Source organism: Botrytis fragariae (genome assembly GCF_013461495.1).
Source record: "Botrytis fragariae strain BVB16 chromosome Unknown tig00000054, whole genome shotgun sequence".
Classification (NCBI taxonomy): Eukaryota; Fungi; Ascomycota; class Leotiomycetes; order Helotiales; family Sclerotiniaceae; genus Botrytis; species Botrytis fragariae.
This window is the reverse complement of record NW_023500993.1, coordinates 789,256-804,963: the sequence shown is the minus strand read 5'-3', so window position 1 is coordinate 804,963 and position 15,708 is coordinate 789,256. Positions and strand designations below refer to the sequence as shown.

The 15,708-nt window shown below is 42.8% G+C and overlaps 8 protein-coding genes across 8 annotated transcripts; 5 read left to right on the top strand and 3 right to left on the bottom strand.

Annotated features, from left to right (window-relative positions):
• Nucleotides 1–585: 585 nt before the first annotated feature.
• Nucleotides 586–1,623, top strand: Bfra_005023 (putative serine threonine protein kinase protein; the record flags this gene model as incomplete). The annotated part of the gene is made up of 2 exons (XM_037335411.1): nucleotides 586–878; nucleotides 942–1,623. The coding sequence occupies 2 exons, from the start codon at nucleotides 586–588 to the stop codon at nucleotides 1,621–1,623; spliced, it is 975 nt and encodes a 324-aa protein (XP_037192506.1).
• A 1,597-nt stretch (nucleotides 1,624–3,220) lies between these two features.
• Nucleotides 3,221–4,743, bottom strand: Bfra_005022 (putative o-methyltransferase protein; the record flags this gene model as incomplete). The annotated part of the gene is made up of 5 exons (XM_037335410.1): nucleotides 3,221–3,386; nucleotides 3,440–3,963; nucleotides 4,058–4,108; nucleotides 4,162–4,443; nucleotides 4,501–4,743. The coding sequence occupies 5 exons, from the start codon at nucleotides 4,741–4,743 to the stop codon at nucleotides 3,221–3,223; spliced, it is 1,266 nt and encodes a 421-aa protein (XP_037192505.1).
• Nucleotides 4,744–5,331: 588 nt separating this feature from the next.
• Nucleotides 5,332–6,759, top strand: Bfra_005021 (putative histidine acid phosphatase protein; the record flags this gene model as incomplete). Its single annotated transcript, XM_037335409.1, has 1 exon — nucleotides 5,332–6,759. The coding sequence occupies one exon, from the start codon at nucleotides 5,332–5,334 to the stop codon at nucleotides 6,757–6,759; it is 1,428 nt and encodes a 475-aa protein (XP_037192504.1).
• Nucleotides 6,760–6,990: 231 nt separating this feature from the next.
• Bfra_005020 (uncharacterized protein) lies at nucleotides 6,991–7,278 on the top strand (the record flags this gene model as incomplete). The annotated part of the gene is made up of 2 exons (XM_037335408.1): nucleotides 6,991–7,098; nucleotides 7,150–7,278. 2 exons carry the CDS (start codon nucleotides 6,991–6,993, stop codon nucleotides 7,276–7,278), a joined length of 237 nt encoding a protein of 78 aa, XP_037192503.1.
• A 388-nt stretch (nucleotides 7,279–7,666) lies between these two features.
• Nucleotides 7,667–7,861, top strand: Bfra_005019 (uncharacterized protein; the record flags this gene model as incomplete). The annotated part of the gene is given in 2 exon segments (XM_037335407.1): nucleotides 7,667–7,753; nucleotides 7,766–7,861. The coding sequence occupies 2 exon segments, from the start codon at nucleotides 7,667–7,669 to the stop codon at nucleotides 7,859–7,861; spliced, it is 183 nt and encodes a 60-aa protein (XP_037192502.1).
• A 558-nt stretch (nucleotides 7,862–8,419) lies between these two features.
• Bfra_005018 (uncharacterized protein) lies at nucleotides 8,420–11,219 on the top strand (the record flags this gene model as incomplete). The annotated part of the gene is made up of 3 exons (XM_037335406.1): nucleotides 8,420–8,521; nucleotides 8,572–10,784; nucleotides 10,850–11,219. The coding sequence occupies 3 exons, from the start codon at nucleotides 8,420–8,422 to the stop codon at nucleotides 11,217–11,219; spliced, it is 2,685 nt and encodes an 894-aa protein (XP_037192501.1).
• Nucleotides 11,220–12,369: 1,150 nt separating this feature from the next.
• On the bottom strand, nucleotides 12,370–12,807 carry Bfra_005017 (uncharacterized protein; the record flags this gene model as incomplete). Its single annotated transcript, XM_037335405.1, has 3 exons — nucleotides 12,370–12,520; nucleotides 12,543–12,571; nucleotides 12,760–12,807. 3 exons carry the CDS (start codon nucleotides 12,805–12,807, stop codon nucleotides 12,370–12,372), a joined length of 228 nt encoding a protein of 75 aa, XP_037192500.1.
• A 283-nt stretch (nucleotides 12,808–13,090) lies between these two features.
• On the bottom strand, nucleotides 13,091–15,286 carry Bfra_005016 (putative fad dependent oxidoreductase protein; the record flags this gene model as incomplete). Its single annotated transcript, XM_037335404.1, has 3 exons — nucleotides 13,091–14,183; nucleotides 14,241–14,850; nucleotides 15,019–15,286. 3 exons carry the CDS (start codon nucleotides 15,284–15,286, stop codon nucleotides 13,091–13,093), a joined length of 1,971 nt encoding a protein of 656 aa, XP_037192499.1.
• Between the last annotated feature and the right edge of the window lie 422 nt (nucleotides 15,287–15,708).

Sequence of the window (15,708 nt, the reverse complement as noted above, 5' to 3'; positions counted from 1 at the left end):
AATTAATTAAAAGAATTATTAAAGATCTACTAATTTAGAATTTATTATAACTGTTACAGGATTACTTCTGAGAGTGTGACACTTTGCCTTAGAGGAACTGTATTAGCAGAACACAATTTATCCTTAGAATCTACAATTACAGAATCGGGAGCAAAGCACTCGTAAAGCGCTCCTATATACTGGCTATACACATGTGATTGTGCACATACACAGACACGCACATAAGCAATCGTATTACGATTGAGTGCGATTCGTGATATATAGATATATAATTACATGATATATAGAGTATAGATTTACTACGTTTGCTTCTACGAATCCATAAACTAATTAAATACATAAACATAGTTTAATATCTAATTTTAGCAAACTTAATAATTTGATATTTTTTTGCGATTTTCAGAAGATTGTTATTTAATAATAAGATTAAGCGAGATCGTTATTTACAGATATGTTATATTTTGACTTCCAAATTTCCTTCGTAAACAAGAAGCATCTCAACCAAAACCAACACAACATCCATGACTCAAACTTACCATACTAAATAATTTCGAGTGCGTGTGAGTGCGAGAAAATTCGGAAAATATGGCCAGCACGAACGCTGCAGACTTGTTCTACCTCTCACAGGTCCCACCAACAGCTTCCCGGAACCCAGGCAGCAAGATCTTCACTTCCATGTTTGATAAATACATGGTAGTGCCTTCTTCTAAAGATGATAGTGTGTATCTTGTTTTTCCAGTAAGCTACACGACGACGTTGCGTGACGATGAGGGGAAAGAGATAGATGGCAGCTTCGAAGACTCGGAAGACTGGGATGAGATTCAGTGGGCTGCGGGCGTGTATGAGCACTTGCGAGGCAATCACCCTAAATTACTTGAGTACGTCTCACTTATCTCAGATTTTTGAAAGCGAAGATATAGTTCCGGCTAATTAGAAAACAGATTCAAGGGCCGTGACCCCTATGGCTACCTTCTGTCAAAATCCTCCATTGGCCCCCTAACCTTTGCACTACACTCCCATCCCACCTTCACTACTAGCCCCCTCTCCCTCGCGCTCATCTACCGCTGGGCATTCAACACACTCTCCGCGCTGCAGTACCTTCACTCACGCGACGTCGTGCACTACGAGTTCTGCTCAGAGGCGCTCTGGCTGGAGCCTGATCTCTCGCTCTCCATGCTCGGTCTCTGGGGCGCGCATGTAGGGCACTATTGCCCCACTACAGGCAATCAGATGACTGATATCAGGCTTGAAGAGCGATTTGTGAGTTTTCAGACAGATTTGCTCGATTGGGCGTCGTGGGTGTATGGGCTTGTGACTGGAGAGGGGGCGTTGGCTGTGTTGGAGGGGCTTGAGGGTGAACCAAATGAGATGGAAGAGGAGAGGAGGAGGGCAATGGCCGCTAAACAGTTCCCTGTGCTTGGGAAGGAGATGTTGGGCGCGGTGGTGGGGAAGTGCTGGAAGGGCGAGTACGCTTCTAGTATGGAGGCTGTGGACGAGTTGAAGGTTTTCTTGGAAAAGATGGGGTTTGAGTGGGAGGGAAATGGTGATTTGGTTGATTTTGATAACGCGCCGTATGAGTACTTGAAGGTATTCGATAACCCTTATCTGAAATTAGATGCCTGATAGAGATATCACACGAATATCAAGCAAAGGTTTCCTTCTGAAATAGTGAGAAAATGGAAGCGATTATATCCAAGAGATTGTCAGGAATTCCATGTCAAATTAGTGTAAGTGCTCTTTGATATTAAACTATATGAGAAATTGACATTCTAGGTCACAAATCCTTGCTTAAAAATGTTCAACCCCATTACACCAATCGCCCAGAATAGGAAATCACTAACTTCAACACCAAATAGGTTTAGAGAAACTAGTAAATAATACAATTTGTACATTGTCTCCATTACAATCAAACATCACTTATTCTGTAGTAGTATAATGAGTATACCCAGTCCACAATCCATTACAATCCCTATTTAACACCGGATTCCATATATATAGATTTGTGAGCGTTATGCAGGCTGCTGTAGCTATATCATAACAATATACGTCGGTAGTCTACAGCACATATTTCTTATATATGGCCATGATGCCTATTTACACGGATTCTGGTGGTATAATACTAATGCAATACACATATCCACCTTATAATCCAAACCAATCACCATTGAAAACTAGGTTTCAGTAGTAGAATTGCACAAGCATAATCAATACTACGGTTGCTATGTCGTAGTAGTATAAATTTAAGGGTTCAAAGAATATACTTGGAATAGGCCGCGGGGATGCCAACTTGGGTCAGGCCAGGAAAAGTTACAGTTTGCGTCTTCACCCGCAGCGTCTTCGGGTGTTGGTTGGCCTTTGTATTAAATGTCGAAGACACGTCACCTCTCTGTCAACGGACCTTACCGCAATCGTGGTAACTCATTGAGGAGTCAATGGTATCCAATACACAGATTCTCGATGTCAGTACATTGAAAAGGGATACCCGCTGCGATATTGCAAGCTCTCATTTCGGGCTTCGCGGCGCTATCAAAGAGTATGTAGTACAGAGAGCTGGAATTGTGACTCATGGTAGTTGCAAATATCGCTTCTGATCGCGGATTCGTCAGATCAACAGCCTTGTCCATTCGTTACTAGGGAGATGCTAATGTGTACAGCGCTGTTGGAGCCATGCTTTGAGCTTTTCCCCTCCAATTTGGCTCTGAAGGGGCTCGAGCTGGAAATTGAAAATTCTCCAGTGAAACGGGTCACTAGAATCGAAGAGTATTCATTGTAAACCCCCCCTCCCTCTCTCTCTCGCGCGCGCGTAACTACGTGTCAGCATGGGCAAACGTTTGCGAACTGTGATGGATCATGGATTATGTAAAGCCCTTTACTCATGTTGCTCGTATCTGATATCGCAAGACAAAAGAGGTAAAATCCGCAGCTAGATGAAATCGATTATTATGGTTATTGAGATAAGTAGTTAAAACAGACGGGGTGAGTAGTTAGATTCAATAACCCCGGCATTAATACCGTGGGGGCTAAGCAAGTGTATTTTCTCAAAAAGATTGATTTTCCCGACAGAACCACCAATGAACAACAAAGACTTCCAAGTATGAGCCACAAATCTCAAGCCACACCCGAAAATGGTCTTTTACGAGTCACGGTGATGTAAAATCTCACAGCATTGCTCGTCGATCAAAATTCCCGCCATAATTACTAAAATCAATCACAGTGAAATTTATTTCCCTGTCCACATGACTTCCAGGATGGAAGTAAGGGAATCTCCCAACTTCACGGCGTTCTTAATCTCGAATCGCTCATCCGCCTCCCGAAAAAGCTCTCTCCAATCTTCCATAGATTTCTCCCGAGAGCCAAAATATGAAAGCATATTCAGATTCATCGTTCTTAATCACTCTTCATCAGTAACATCACATGGGAAACGGAGAACTAAACTCACCGAAGTCTTCTCTCCTCATGCCATGGAAGCTCTCCTGACTCCACCAACAATGGCTCCACGATAAGTAACCTCGATCCCTTCTTCAGCGCGGGTATTTGATTTCGCAAGATTTTGATACAATAATGATCCGTCCAGTTGTGGAATATAGCACGGAAGAATACCACATCGATATTCCGAAGAGTCTGTGGAGTCAACATGTCGTACGCCATGAAGTTTATTCGATCTGAGATCTCAGCTGGCACGTATGTTGGTCCTTCTGCGATTGCCCCTGCGAAGTCCTGTACAATGAACTTCAAGTCGGGGAATTTTTTTGCTAGGCTAATGCTGATAGGTCCATACCCTCCGCCAACATCAACTATGGTGGCGGACCCAAGACTCCTCCAGTCGTAGCGCTCACATAACAACGAAAGATCATTTCTGGAAGTGAATGCGCACATCGCGTTCGCAAAACGCCTACCTCGAGAGGGATGAGCACTCAATTCTTCATAAAGACCTTTGTTGGTTCGATGGCCAATGCTGTATCCCTACGGTACCAATTATGTGAGCACATTTCATACCACAGAAATCATCTTCAAAGTTCTGACAGTCTATCAAAAATGAAAGTGTTGGTGTCCTCACAGTTTGGTTGGGCTCTTTTGCATACCCAAATTTCTGCACCGCCTCGACCGTCTATAACACGATTAGTGTCGGAGCTATTAAGCGTTACCTAGAAAAGAAATTACATGTGCAGCAGCCTGAAATCGTTCCTCGGTGACAATTCCGACATAATCCGTCAACAAAGGGTCGGACGCTAGAAGTTTGGACGCTGCTGTATGGGCTACTACTCCAGGCCGAACCTCTTTGAAGATGTGATTCATCATCGCATATCCCAAGATTCTGCGAGTATCAGTCACGTTCAAGCCACACTTTTCAGATATCTGTTCATAGGTCGCTTCGCCGTTTATTGGGAAAGTGTTGACCATGTCATATGCATATATGAATTGCAAGCTCATACTATCCATTGCCTAAGCATTTGAGTTTAGCTAAGTTGAATTTTTTATAGAACTGCCAAGTTTACGAACCGACGTGCCCATCAAAGCTGCTGTAGGTCCTAACATGAGATGATGAAGTTCCATGGTTGCCTTTAGCACCTCCGCATATGCCGCAGCAACCTCTCTTTCATGAGATGGAATGATTATCCGAGAAGGACCGGAAATATCAAAGGACGGTATCGGAAGCTTGTTTCTCAAGAAGTATTCATTTACAATAGCAGTACAACTCGAGATAGTGGTTGCAAGCACTGTGATCTGTGACGGAGAGGCCATTATGTCGATCGCCGGAGCTTGAGTGCGTGCGTAACAATTGGCGTCTTAATTGTATAGAGATTGGATGGATGATTTATATTGATACACTCAAAAAAGCAGAGTAACCCTGAAGCTCTCATAGACAATATTGATGAGGAAAGGGGTCTCCTTTTTCTGCCTAAGTGGAGTGAAGCAAGAAAACTTCCAACATTTCCTCGATGGATGAGATCCAATCATCCTTTGTGGCGGTGACAATAAACCAAAGGTAATTTCATGATCAATGCAGTGTTTTGGAGGTATCATTCTGTTACCAAGCATTTTGGATGTCTTTTTGTTAGATACAAAACTTCTTCACAAATGTGGTGGGACTCAAAGTATATAACCGAGCTAACCGAATTGGCTCTACCAATGCCGAGCCGCTAGTCTTTCCGCCCCAGCGAGCCCAGGAACTTGGAAAGCGGTAAGGGGCCGAGCCAATCAATGATGTCATGTTTAAATTCCCAACATTTATAAAAATGTTTGTTCGCCGATTTTCTGTCATTTTTAGAAAGCAAAATAGATTGAATTTATCAATTTTTTGATACGTCCTCCAATCGATTGCCTGTCGATATGCTTCAGTACGGATGGGCTTTAGCCTTACTGGCCGTTCCGGCAGTCTCTTCATCACAAATCCCACTTCGTGTTTCACAAGATTATTCCGCGAACTCTCACACTCAGGATTACAAATTCGATCCTCTCCTTCATCTGCCCGGTATAAGTCCATATTTCGATGCAGTTGGCCCAGGTCTTAATCACAAAGCACCTCGCCTCTGCGAAGTCACAGCTGCATCGTATCTTGTCAGACATGCCGCAATTTATGCGAATGACGATGATTACGAAACCTACATCGAACCATTTTTGGAAAAATTGGATACTACATATACCACCAAATCAGGAAAGAAAAGGAAAGGATGGACTGGCCCGCTCGCATTCTTCGAGAAATGGCAAACTCCTATCGATGATCCAAAGAATCAAATGGAACAAATTACTCCTCAAGGAATCAAAGACTCGAAAAAGGTCAGCAAACATTTGTTGTCAAGATATCCCGAATTAGTGCCCACAACGAAACGAATCTATGCCGATAAAAAGTCGAGAACACAAGATACGGCCAAGGCATTCGGTAGTGTCTTTCCACAAGAAGTCGAAATCGTCGAGATTGGAACAAATCGATCGTCTTTTCATTCCCAAGTCCCACATAAAGCATGCGATGCATTTACCAAAAAACCTGGAGACGAAGAATTACAAACTTTCCTCGCAAAATATGCACCGTCGATCATCGCAAGACTTCAGCAGTATTCACCAGTCCAACTTGGGAATTATGATATAATGGGGTTGCAGCAGATGTGCGGGTATGAATCTGCTATCACGGGCAAAATTTCCAAGATCTGTGATGTTTTCACAGACGATGAATGGATGGCTTACGAGTATGCGTGGGATATGAAATATTCACGCATGGTGGGTCATGGAAATCCCCTTTCGCCTTATTTGGGATTTCCTTGGCTAAATACCACGGCGCATCTATTCTCCAAATTTCACGCGCCTCAACATTCCGAGTCTTCCGGTGACGGGATTCCCGATGACGACGGCCAAAGATTTTTCTTATCTTTTACCCATCGCGAAGTTCCTCCTTTCATAGCCACCGCCCTCGGTCTCTTCAATTCCTCCAATGAATTTGCCGAAGAATTTCCAACCGATCGTATCAATTGGTCTCGATCATGGAAAATGTCCGAACTCATCCCATTCTTAGGTCATGTTGGGATTGAAAAACTCACATGTAAAGGATTGAAAGGTGATGCTGATGATGAAGACGATGTGCAGGAATTTGTGAGGATTATTGCCAATACCGCCCCAAGGCCGATTCCCGAATGCCAAGGTGGGCCCGGCGCTTCTTGTGAGTTCCATCAATTTGTAGAGATTGTAGAGAGGGGAATGGGGATATACGGTGATTTCGATGGCGTTTGTAAAAATAAGAAAGAGGTTCCTAAAGATCAGTATTAGATTACGAACTCAGAAGAGGATCTAAACTTGTATTTATAGACCTTAGACTCTAACAAGAGTAATGTATAATATCAGAGATTAAGAATTCAATTAATTGTCGACATGATGATATATCGATTTAAAAACAAAACATGTGTTTCGTATACATGAGAGTTTTGCGTGGGGTAGAGAAGACTTGCAACATTCTAACCCGTTCTTTGAAATGATTCTAGATAATTCCAAACACGATAGATGTGCAACAAAACAATCTATCAAACACTGAAAGTCACGAGATATTTGAGAGAAGATTCGTTTATTGCTTCTCGAACACTCGATCTTATCGTTCTCGAACATTCAAACGTGGGAACCAACTAGGCGTTCACAGAAAAACATAATCACATCCTGCCGCAGTTTCTAAAATTAAACCTTCGATTTCTGATTCTACCATTATTGGCTCTTGTATACAACGACAAATATTTCAAGGCCGCACGGCGAGTTCAAAGATATGCCTACACTTTCCAGCCAATAGCATACACATAATGACCCTTCTTATCGAGGAATATCGACAGCGAATTGGACGATAGCGACATAGAAAAATTTATGATCTTCATAAAATAAGTATATCTCCGATCCTGGGTGCGATCCTGCTGATCTATTTGCTCCAAGCAAGAACGAACCAGTATTTGATCAGTGCTTGAGGCATTTAGGTTGTCTATCTTTTGTTTTGCGAGTTTGATTGATGTTTGTTCGGCTTCTAGATTTTTAATACCCCAAGTGTTCTTCTAGAGTATTTTGATGTGTTCGTTTTACTGTCGTGCTCTTTATTACCGATCACTTCCATGATCATTTTATTTCACTTCTTCCTAGGAGGCTCTGGGAAGAACTTTCAGACTTTATATATATAAGGTTCTGCCAGCGTTGGATTGGAATGCGTAAAGATATCATTCTGGACAATTTGGGAATACATCAATCTCGGAAAGGTCAGTACGGTGTTGAGGATGTGAACCCCTTCATCGTATGTGCACAGACCACTCCATCACTTTCGTTGAACTTCACAATTGTGGCAGGACACACCTGGACCCCTCAACTTTTGTATCTTGTTCAGAACGGGTCCTTTCTATAAGTGAGAGATAGAACCCCATAATCTTAAAGCACATGGAGACTTCGCGTACCATATCTATATGCTGTCTAGTGAATGGCACATTGCGGGCCAGCTGAGTGCCCAAATACAAAGGTGGGCTCAATATTCAGGGGTGAAAGGAAAACTTTAAGCCAAATTGGTAGTAGGTTAGAGCTCATTAACTACTTTGGCAACAATAATGCTTGTAAGCACATCAGATGCGAGCCGATTTTATGATTTTGTGCTGATTTAGTGTGTCAATGCAGGTACCAAATTAGTGTCATCTCATGTTCTCCAATAACGTGGTGGACATTAGATCTATCCATTCCATCGGGTACCCCGGGTCCATAAGGGTCCAGTCCTACAACATCGTGAAAAAAGCCTTCGTGAAGATGTTTCTTGGCTCGGCTGAATTGGTCTAGTATAATGGTGCGAGAAAACGTTCAATAGTTCGAACAACGAGGTTGTATAATTAGGCATGATATATAGTTGATATGCTGCACGTAGAATCTTTTTTTCTCGTTTCTCGCGTTGTGTCTACACTCTTTGACAATCGTTAAAATGAAGTCGTTTGCTTGTTTCTCGGTCATTCTTTTGGCGCGTTCTGTGGTATCGGAGAACATTCCTTTTTGTGCTCCAGCTCAAGTGAAATATTGTGTATTGGTATGTTGGCAGATCTGAATATTGATATAGTGTGGCTGATTGTAAAACAGGACGATTGTCTGCAATCATTAACCAATCAAACCACTTCGGGACCTCGGTTCTGTGGCGAATATATAGAAAATGACAGCATCAGTATTCCCGATTATATCCCAGCTGCAGCTCCAGCATCTCGTATATCATCTGCATGTTCTTGTTTGATTCAGGCTCAGCCTACCGCAAAACCTACCGCGCAGTCGTCATACGCTCCAGGCTCTATCGGTCTTTCAGTCTCTACCGAATCATTTCTTTCTCTCCAGACGTCTGTTCCAACTATTTCCTCCGCCATAGCGTCCGTAGTCCCTGTATCTTCCCCAAGCACTCCGGAGGCAGGGAACGAATATACCACCTCGATCATATACTCTCTCTCCACTTATACTACTCATTTGAGTGGACAATTAGTAACCAAAACCCGGTCTGTGGTCGATTCTACCACAGTTCACCCTGTCACCCATGAGATTACACAAAGCCCAAGTCCCAAATCAACGGCACCTGTTGAATATACTACATCGATAGTGTACACCCTTTCTACTTACACAAATCCAAGTGGTGAAGTTGTTACTAAGACAATTGTAGACTACACAACAATTTGTCCCGTCACCACTAAAAGTACCTCAACATCCCAAGCACTGGGAGAGTTGGCTAGTGAAAGCACAACTGCATATGAGACATCAACAGTTTATAAAATTTCGACATACACGACCCTTGGGCAGACAAGCACAAAAACTTTAGTAGATTATTCAACCGTCCGTTCTATCACAAAGGCATTGTCCCCAAGTCTAACTTCAACTCCCAAGTCGATTGTTGAGTTAACAACATCAACTGTATATTCGCTCTCTACTAGAACATACACGTCCAGCGAAAATACTTTTACGGTAACAGATACCGTCGTTGATTATACGACTGTTTGCCCTATCACAAAAAAGTCTTCCGCAACTCCAGAACCAACAGTTCAATATAGGACCTCAACAGTCTATGCCCTTTCAACCAGCACGTATATTACTAGCGGAAAAGTTGTTGCTGTAACTAATACCGTGGTTGATTATACAACTGTCTGCCCTGTCACCCTGTCAGCATCTTCAACTCAGGACCTGGCATCGCTCACTACGTTCCCTTCGAGCTCATCCACTGAGAGTGTAAGTCTGACTTCAGCTTCCGACATTTCGACTGTTCCCTCATCCGTATCTGTTTCAGCATCGGCTTCCAGCAGCTCAATCGTAGTCCAGTCAACAAAACCAAGATCGCGCCACTCCCGAACAAAGTGCACAAAGGCTTCGCACTCTACACAAAGCTATCTGTTCGGAAATTCCACATCTTTACACCGACCTACTGGGACTGGAAGCTCGATCCCTCTTATATCTGGAACTGCATACTCATCATCAATCAAGTACCCAATGAGTAACTCCACAACATCCGACCTCTCTCAAGGAACTGTTTCTTCGACTTCCCATCAAGTGACGGACTCCACCCGATTGCAATTTCCTTCAGGAACTGGATACTCAGTATCCTCAACAGCTTATGTGATTGTAAATTCTACAAGCTCGGATGCTCCTTCGGGAACCGGATATCAAGCTCCAGCGAATTCCACAACCACGGAAATTCTCCCAACCAGCACTTCCACTTTAGAGATCGATAGCAGTACTTCAGAATTACCAGAAACAACTGAGATTCCTATCACAAGCGCTCCATCTACAACATCAAGTCCTGTAATTCCTTCTGTAACTGCATTTTGTAGTACAGACGCGGCTGCCTTGGTATTTGCAGCAGCTGGTACACCGGTGACATCTTACTGTAGCAGTCTGCTCTCCATCCAGCCAACTTACGCAGATGAACAATACCTCTTCCTCACAAAGACCACTTTAATCACAACCACCACCACCGTCAGCCCCGCAACTGTCACCGTTTTCAAGAGAACGACAAGAACTGACTCATATCCATTCACATCAACATATGATTTGGCTCAACAATCATCAGCTTGTAGCTGTCTCTCAATCCAACCAGCCGTGATCGCCGAGACTGTAACAATAACAGTTCCCGCAACATCCTTGGTCGTTGTCTCGACCACAATTCCAGCTTGCACTCCATCACCTACCCAAGCAGTTGTCAATGGTGATTTTGAAACCGCAACATCGGGATCTTACCAGACGCCATGGGTTCTTAGTAGTTTGGCTTATGTACAATCTGATGCCAATGATGCATTTAGCTCATATGCTGGCGACGAGTTTGCGTAAGTTCCACTTCTCCCTCTTGACTCTTCACCTAATAACCGAACGCAAAACTAATATCTTCTAGCGTTCTCATTGGTCAAAGAGCAAGCACAACCACCATATCCCAACAAATCGATGCCCTCATCCCCGGCCAATCATACACTCTTAGCTATTACATGTCAGTCATGGGAATCATCACTTTGCCAACAGCTTCTTGTGTATTATCTGCTTCCGTGGGAGAAATAGTCGTCGATACACTGACCGTTACGTACTCGAATATAGCGAGTTATAGAACTGGCTATTCGCAACGTTCGGTAACGGTAGTTCCGACAACACAGTCGGCGCAGTTGAAAATTACTTGGCAGTGTAATAGTCAAATTACCATTAGCGCGGATCTTTTACTAGATAATATTTCGATGGCTGGCGGGGGTAGGAGTTGTGGTGTGCCTACTTAGGAGTCGGTAGTTGGAAAAGTGGTAATGAGGTTTAGAATAAATAATTATTAATATGTGTTTTGATCACCTGGCAATTTCGCTCGTAATTACTCTGTGCTTTATGGCTAGAGCGATCCATCTCCCCGTTTATTCTCGCAATACAATTTGTACAATTCCCATAATTTTGATGCCATAAAAATCCGTGTGTATATCGTTTTTAGTGCACGACAGTCTATATCTTTCCTTCATAATATCTGGATCAATGGGGTTGAAATTCTCGAGCACTCATTTCATGATTTCTAATACTTATCAATGATCAATAAATTAAATCAGAACCACTATCAAATCACAAACACGTTTATATTATCGAAATAATAACTGTTTATCCAAACTGATCCTCTCATCAACCATCAACCTCCATCTTTACATTTCGGCCCTTCTGTGAAGACCCAGGATATTTCAGAAAGGCATCTATTCCTGGAATTTAAATACCAGTTATGACTTACCCCGTTGAAACATACAAACTGTCGCCAATATCCCACACACCAATGACGCGGAATGTATGAAAGAAAAACCTGGACCGACTTTCAAATTCACATAGACGGATACCAAGCTGTTTCTTTTCCAGAACGCTGGGACTATCACATTGCATTTTTGGATGCATGGGTTGGTAATTCTTCCTATGGCTTGGGATAAATAGTCAGCTATTCATGCTCACTGGATAATATCGCGTAGCTAGGGAGAACGAAGCGGGGAAAATGAACGAACATCCCCGTGAAATGAAGTCTGATTTCAAGGAACGTGGATCGATAGATTTCTCAATTTCAGAGCCAATGGAGCGATTCTTTTACCGTTATTTTTGTTTGTTTTACTGAGTTGAGTTTTGGGATGCGTGGATGCTTTACTAGCGTCGAATTCTGTTGGGCAGAGTTGGCTTTCCTCGACTAGCCTTTTGAGGGAACCGACAACAATATAATTTGAGACTTTCGGTGGTCTTGAAATAATTTTGGCATTATCTAAGATCTTTGAAAGGGATAGTCTGATATACATTGTTCTTGGTTGATTGTGGCTTCTTGGATTCAGTCCGGATATGTGATGCATTTTATCCGCCATAGGCTTGTGCTTTTGAGTGGAAGTCAGATGCCGTTTTTCGTTGTGTGACAGGGTATGTTCATTCGTATCCGAGTGGATTGGGAGCTCGTGAAACTCCCTGTCGAGACTGGATTGAAATCGTTTTGTTTTTTGGGCTGACGGTCGAATCGGCAGTTGTTATGTCTGCCGTTCTCGGCACAGCACAAGCCCAAATTTGATAGAAACAAGTTCTGAAGTATATATTATACCAACGGATTGGGTATATCCCATGAATCCAAAATCTGGCTCAAGGATTAATAAAATTGATCTATCATCCCCATTATGAAGTGTAGTACTAGATTAGTTGAAATTTCCCGCTGTCAAAAGGTGGCTGAGCTAAATTTAGAACATAACCAGGATTATGATTTGCCTCGGAAATGTAAGGCTTCTAGAAACATGTGGCGCGATCAACGTCAATCTACCAACATACCATTTTCCAATTGTACTCTACGTCGTCTTCAGAAACATAGGAACACATAACACATATTCAGACGGATTCTCGTTCAAATGAACACTATTCAGACTGTTCATTTTTCGTTTCACTCGCACATTTAGGCTAATATCATGACAGGACATGTCTCATTATTATCACGCCATTGTTGGAATCAAACATGTTATTCATTATTTTGTTGCTCTGAATGATGGGATGGTTACATGAGATGAACCTCGCTAGGAGTCCCAATACTACCAGACCTCAAACCTTCCTCTGCTTTGCCTCTATCTACATTCATCCCATCGAATCGATTTGGGTATTTCCCCTTTCAGTACAGAACCTTTGTACTTTCTCCAACGCTATGTTCCCAACCACAATATACACACTTCCTACAATCAGGTCTCAACATTTTCCATTCCCCACATGTTACACACCTTCTAGCCAATACATCTCTTTCAACCTTGTCCGCTACAAAGTTGAGATCATCATCGTACCAGCGCAACAATCCTGCCCATCTTCCCTTGTATTTGCCACTGGCCATTGCGCTTTTCAAATGCTCAGCAGACAGTTTCTTGACCTCATCAATAGTCTCCTGAGATAGCTTAGCATGCGGAGGTCCATTCAGCATCTTAATGACCAGTTTGCTGAAAGTAATATATTCCTCTTTATTGGAACCCCAATCCCACGTTGTAAGAAACTCATGTACATTTTGCAGATTCAATCTCTTGGCGTTTTGAAATTTCTCGTTTCCGGTTCCGCATAAGTACTGCCAGATAGGTCCTATTGGTCCGGTCTGTGGAGATCGCATACACATGTAGTTGAAAACGTTCATGCGTTGATTGTTGGGAACACGGTCTTTGCAAAAGTCTTCGTACTTTTGGAATAGATCCTTCCTGACGGATGAATCCTTCCCTGAGAGATAGTTCTTCGTCATTTCCGCAGCATATATACTGGTGCTCATGTTCGCGTTGATGCCGGGGGAGTATAGTGGATTGGTAAAACCAGTTGCATCACCAATGGCCAGCCAATTGTTTCCAGTAACTCGTGGGGCGCGGAATGCCAGATTCTTGCGTACGAACCATGTAGTTCCAGGGCCGTAGAGATCCTCGATAAGCTTGTGCTTTTCCATTAATTGGGCGACTTTCTGGTATCGAGACACAATCCAATTGAACTTCTGTTCCGCCTCGCTACCTCCGAAGCTGGAAAGATTTTCTGGATAAATAACATCGGAACGAAGTGCAAATCCAATGCTAACAACCCAACGAAACTTGACTTGGAATCTCGCAACTAATTCAGGAACTGAAGGATATGAGTCTGCTGGTGCTTTGGCCGCATTAAGATCCAACAGATGATTGATCATGGCTGTAAGGTTAGGGATAGAGCTACCCTCCCATGAAGGAAGTCTAATGACCCAAGCCCATCTGAAAAGATTGTATTAGCTTGTGTTGTTCAAATAAATCTCGAAGACTGAAACATACCCTTCAGGCAGACATATATGGTTGGTGTTGACACTTTCGTAATGTCTCAATGGTATATCGGACTCATCTCCTAGTTGTTCAAAGTACGCCCAGTACGCATTCGTATTGAACCCTTCTACACGTTCAATACGCGCCTCTTTTGAGATGAAGCGATGGAATCGACCTGTAGCATCAACTACCAGCTTTGCGTCCACAGATTCTTCCACCATTGTCTCGGAGTCTCGTACTCGAAGAGACATTCCATCACTCTCGTCTGTTACCGTGTACTTCTTATCAATAATGACCTCTCTTCCATGAAGTACTGTTATTCCAAGACGTTGTGCATAGAGTGTGAGCATCAACTCGCTAATCTTTCTCTCAACTTGGAGTGTTGGTACGAAATCTGCAGGAGGTCCGTTGGCGACAAATTGTGTGTAATCTTCTGGATCGCCTTCGGCGGAAAAGTAAAAAAATGCCAAGCCATCTTTCGGTCCAAAAAGTCTTGAAAGCATCGGAGTTTGGATCCCGACAGTTTTAAGCCAAAGTCCAAAAACTGTTAATGTTGACTCGCCGATTTTGTAGGTTGGGCTGAGGGACTTTTCTAGGATGGTCAGGGATGTGGGATTTCCCTCTATGATATAAGTTAGCAAGTGCATGAGAACCGGTGCTGGTCGATGAATGATCTCTATCCCTTGAAATCTTTGTCATATTGGCGCCAAGATTCCAGGAAGATAAAATCGTCAAAAAATGTCGGCGAGATATCCTGGGCATGGAGATAAGAATGGTAGATTCAACTTACTTCCATTTTGGAGCTCCAAACTCCTTGCGTGAATTGCATATATCAAAGCATGGATTCCTCCACCGACCACAACAACGTCAGAACTTTGCGGAAGTTTATTACCACATGAGTTGTGTGAATTTAAATACGCAGTGTCTGAAATTTGTTGACTAGTTGTCGCGACAAGACCTGCTAAAAGATGAAAAAGTTTGAGACCCATCATTCTTTGCAAAACAGCATTGCGTGCATCTTGGTCGAAATCCAAGCTTGGGTTTGCTTTTGTAGCCATAGTTGTCCAGGGTTTACGGCTCAAAATTAATGTTGGGGTAGTGAATGGTCAACAGTATGAGGTTGAATCAATCAGAGAAAGATTCTCTTGTGTTACAATGCGGCTTGCATACATTCAAATATATATGATTTAATGTTTGATATCCAACGCCAAGCATTGTCATCTACTTTTACATTGCCTCTAAGATCGATCTCGATGATAGACGTCGCACCCCATTGTTAGAATGATCGTACAAGATTAAAGTAAGCTGGAGGCGGGAATCTTTGCCAAGGATGGGAGTTGTACAATCGAGTAGTCGACATGGTAACACATTGATGTCAAGAAAATATCACCGTATATTAAAAACAAGTAGACAATGTCATACTTGAGACTCAAAATCCAAATTCCATCCCACTTTCCCATGCTTTAGGCGCTGGTATCAT